Below are 4,502 nucleotides of genomic sequence, written 5' to 3'. Positions count from 1 at the left end.
CTAAAGCTATCCCAAACAGCCTCTTACCGTTCCATCCTCGTGATTGAGAAGGGGAGACAGGCTGACAGCCCTTGCAGATTATTCTCTAATGGGCAGACAGCAGTGACATAGAATTAGCCCAAATTGGGTGAAGTCCGGCCCATTGACTCCTAAGAGGCCCACAGCTTGGTAGATTAGCCCGCCCATGTGGCGGCCCTCCAGACAGCGGAACTGACAGGCCAGTCTGGTTGGAGACACTTTACATTCTCCATCAATCATACAGTATTTAAGGATTTGTCGGCCCAATTAATGACTAATAATAATGGAGATTAGTTATTGCCTAACCATATATTTTCTACATTTTCATGGAAATATTTGGTGAGGCATTACTCCCTCTCTCTTCCTCCACAATTATAATTTCAAATTTCAAAAACAGTAAAAGGAAAGAAAAAATCTCATTTTCAACGTATATTCTTTTATTATTAATTTGTTTTTCAGAACATTTCATACAGCCGCCGATAATTTGTCTACGTCACCACAGTATCGAGTCCAGAGGCATTGAGGGTCATGCTCGAGCATGAACATGGACCACAAAATGAAATCAAAGTTCAGAAACCGCGTAAATTGAACATATGAACCCAAACCGCACTTGAAATTCTGGGTCAATTTCTACCAGCTGTCTATCGATTTTGCCCCGCTGATTGACAAGCATAAATCCAAGCCTTGTCGTGGAAAAATTACCGGTCAACTGCTCCCACCTGCGGCTGAAATCTCCTTCACATTTCTCTGCTTTCGCTTTCATGGTGTTCTTCGTAGAAATCGGTCCCGCATTCATAAGATCTATGCTTTCAGTTTTTCTATTAGAATCATTCATTTTAAGCTGTAGAACAACTAAGGAAGAGCGTATGGTGAATGATAACGGACAAAGGAAGAAGAATTAGATAACAAATAGAGCTCATAGTACTAGAGCGATGGCATACTGCATTTGATTTCAAACCTCAACGGTTAGTGCTACTATACAAGGAGGAACAATTGAATTAAATGAATTAATCTCTACATTCACTTGGGTTCTATTATGGACTATGGTCCTGGGTCTGAGTCCGGTTAGTTGTCTTTTTCTTCGTCGTAGTCTTCTTCTTCTTCCAGTGGCATCCGGCAAAGGAAAGGAGGTGGAGGGCGGTCCACAGTCAAGGTGCCCTCAAACACCTTCACCACCTCGCCCATTGAAGGTCTGAGGCGTTTGTCGACTTGCAGGCACCAAAATGCAAGTCTCAGCAGGCGCTCCACCTCTTCTGAATCCACCCCACCTTCTATTCTTTCATCCACAATCCCTTCTGCATGCCCAGAGATCCATTCCTTATAAGCCCACTCGCAAACATCGTCGGCTTCTGTTTGACCGGTTACTAATATTACCATCATCTTCCCAAAACCTTCCACATCATTCTCTGCAGATTCATCTAAGGTATCGCTGTGAAGCCTCCCTAGTCCAAATTCGGTCACCTTGGCATCAAGGTTTTCATCTAAAAGCACGTTTTCACATTTCAAATTCCCATGGCTTACAAACTCCCTACACTCAGCGTGCAGATAGGAAATGGCTCTGGCCACACTCAAGCATATGTTGATTCTCTTCCTCCAAGTTAGCCTTCTGCTCAGCTTAGGATCTTGTATGCAGTGATCTACAGAACCGTTTTCAACGAATTCGTAGACTAAAAATCTGTGGTCTGATTCACAACAGTAGCCCTCTAGCTTTGCTAGGTTTTTCTGATGAATGCCTCCAATCCTTGAAACTGAAGCTCGGAACTTCCTTTCTTCTATGGAAGTTTTCAGGCCTTTGACTGCAACTGGCTGATCGTTTGGAAGCATGCCTTTAAACACCATTGGCCCGAGGTGGTACCCAAAATTCCCAGTCAGATCCATGATTTCATTGTAGGATAACATGAGCAAGACTTGTGAGTTAGGGTCCCTTAAGGCTAAAGCAGCTTGCTTCCTGTAAAAGTTTCTTCTCTTGTAGAAGCAGAAGCCAATTCCCAACTGAATTGTAACGAATGTTACAAGTGTACCTGAAAGCGCCCCGATTAGACACTGACCGCTAAAAGCATACGATCTTTTGAGCCGAGATTGAGGTGGGGAGGATATTGAGAGATTAGGAAAAGCAGCAACTGGGTCCAAACACATCTTAACAAAAGATATTGAACCCACAGCGGGGTCTGAATATCCGGTGATAAATCTGGTTTTCCTCGTGTGGCATTGTGCAATTCCATCATTTGTAAAGGATACTGCTGTGCAAGATGGATCGTTTAGGCACAAGGTTTTGCACTGCTCCAAACTAATTGTCGAAACTGAATCATTTGGTGGGTAAATCCCATACAGAAAGGTATGATCATAGGTAACCAGGGTGGAACCAGAATCACACCCCAGTTGGCTAGGAACCAAACATTCAGAGCTAGACTCAGCTGTAGACGTAAATGGGCATTTGCAAACATGGGAGCCTGATGCATTGAAAAGACAGACACCAGAGAGGTAGCACGTTGCAAAAACGTTGCATTGGTTCTCAACAGCTTGCCATACTGATTTCCATGACCTCAAAGCTTTTGCCCACGAATATAATCGGAGATTGCCATCAGCATCTAGCCTAAGAAACCTGAATTTCACAAGGGGGTCATCATGATCTTCTCCAAACACAGACCAAACAGACTTTGATCTTCGATCAAGAAGTTGCAGTGCTCCATCAGATGTGAGGACAGCACTAAGATTCGAACCAGACTGGCCTCCAACTGTCCAATAAGAGATATTGGTTTCCCACCTAAGTTGCAACCGACCCTGAACATTCAATTGAAGATCATAGTAACTTGAAACAGAACTCTTGCTCAAGGGCCGAAGTGTTTGAGAAGCAGATAAGATCTGGCCAGGGAGCAGCGTGTCGGCAGGAGTATCAAAACTTTGCCAGACCACATCTTTGCTACTGTTCATCAGCACCAAATTGCCATTGTCACCGAGAGCAGCTGAAGCAACAGATAGATGGCTTGTTTTGCTGGTCCATACAGTGACTCCCTGCAAGGAATCAAACAGAACCAGTTCTCCACCATGAGTAAACTCAAAATATGACTTATTACTGACCCTGACATTGGCCCCCGCAACCCAGACTACAGTCTGTTCCCCATCCGGAATAGACTTTGAATTGAACCGAATCCCGATTTGATACTGGTTAGGCTGATTCAAATTGTTGAAGAACCCACAAGCAAAATCCCCATTGGAGGAGACCCAGAAGTCGTTTTCCACTACAGAGAGCTTAGAACCCAATGAAATTTGTGAAACAGCAACCCCAAAAAGCAAGAACCCAATAGAAAAGCAGACTAGTGAAGGTGAATTACAGAGAAACATGGTTTGTTCAGCTGTATGAATGTTCTTAGAGAGGCCAACAACAAGAACCAACAAAGAAAAACACCCAACTTCTGGACATCATATGTGGATATGGAACCCATTGAATCCCATTTTGGTAATTGTGATGAACAATCAGGAGAAAAAGTTGCAGAAGTCTAGGTTTTGAAAAGCAAGGATTACGACAGATAATAAGAAATCAACGGTACCGACCACTCCCAAACCTCACAAAATCTCAACGAATACCAACATTATAAAGCCTAATGTCAATATATTAGGCGAAATCAGGTGAATAATAACAAGTGGCAACATATATTCAAGTTGAACCACATACTATTCAACAATGAAATGAGTATGAGTATTCAGAATTGGGTACCTGGAAAAAAGACAGTCAAAACCCTAGAAATTCAAGAAGCCGACATTGAATGTCGCCTGCGGCTACGTTAGAAATATCCATTTTTCACCTTTTACAACCAGAAATCAACGAACTCTTGATGAATCATGGAAAAAGCACCTTAAAATATTGAGAATTTGTCTACCATGAGTTCAATTCAAAGCATTAAGAGAAGTTTTTCTTTTTTTCTTTTTTTCCCTCCTCTTTCTCACGTTTCAGGAGGATAAGAGATTGGGTGTTGAATTGAAACTTAGGCGCACATGGGTCCCAATTTAGGCCAATTATGGCGCTGCAAATCACTTTCAGATGAGACCCCTGGAAATAATACCACCCATCAACCCAATCTCAATATTAAATTCAACCCCCAAAAAATAAAAATAAATCACCACCGTTTATCATCAAACGTCAGCTCTTTTTTTCCAGTCTTCCGAATGGAATGACATAAACAGTAGTTTCAAATTAGTACAAAAAAGGGCTGCCGAGAAAGTGAGAGAAAATGAAAGAGAAAATAGATAGGTCGCACTGTTAGGTTCACTTCTTAAATGGGAAGACTTGAATGTGGATGAATAAAAGAAATTGATGTGTGAAAAGACAAGTGGTTGAGAGAATGCGTCTTCGGGTAAACTGGAGACTCGACCCACCGGCAATTTCGTCGGCGAAGCGGACAGACGGCCGCCGGAAAAATCAAGAGAGCGTTCAGAGAGTGTGAACGGAGATTTTTTTTCTGGCTCTTTTGTCTTTTTAATCGTTA

At 42.4% G+C, this 4,502-nt stretch overlaps 1 protein-coding gene across 2 annotated transcripts; it reads right to left on the bottom strand.

The window, feature by feature from the left end:
- Window positions 1-916: 916 nt before the first annotated feature.
- On the bottom strand, window positions 917-4,502 carry LOC100253673 (G-type lectin S-receptor-like serine/threonine-protein kinase SD3-1). 2 transcript variants are annotated; one of them, XM_010655493.3, is made up of 2 exons: window positions 3,734-4,488; window positions 917-3,030 (listed from the first exon to the last, which is right to left on the bottom strand). In XM_010655493.3, the coding sequence occupies exon 2, from the start codon at window positions 2,947-2,949 to the stop codon at window positions 1,084-1,086; it is 1,866 nt and encodes a 621-aa protein (XP_010653795.1). In that variant the 5' UTR covers window positions 2,950-3,030; window positions 3,734-4,488; the 3' UTR covers window positions 917-1,083. The 2 variants fall into 2 exon arrangements, with proteins under 2 accessions (XP_010653795.1, XP_002277767.1); XM_002277731.4 differs by having other exon boundaries at window positions 917-4,502.

Source organism: Vitis vinifera, chromosome 8, assembly GCF_030704535.1.
Source record: "Vitis vinifera cultivar Pinot Noir 40024 chromosome 8, ASM3070453v1".
Taxonomy (NCBI): domain Eukaryota; kingdom Viridiplantae; phylum Streptophyta; class Magnoliopsida; order Vitales; family Vitaceae; genus Vitis; species Vitis vinifera.
Note: the sequence above shows the minus strand (reverse complement) of the source record. Positions and strands in the feature narration are given on the sequence as shown.

Coding starts and splice junctions, on each gene's coding strand:
- LOC100253673 (XM_002277731.4), bottom strand. CDS start 3,360: ATGTTTCTCTGTAATTCACCTTCACTAGTCTGCTTTTCTATTGGGTTC.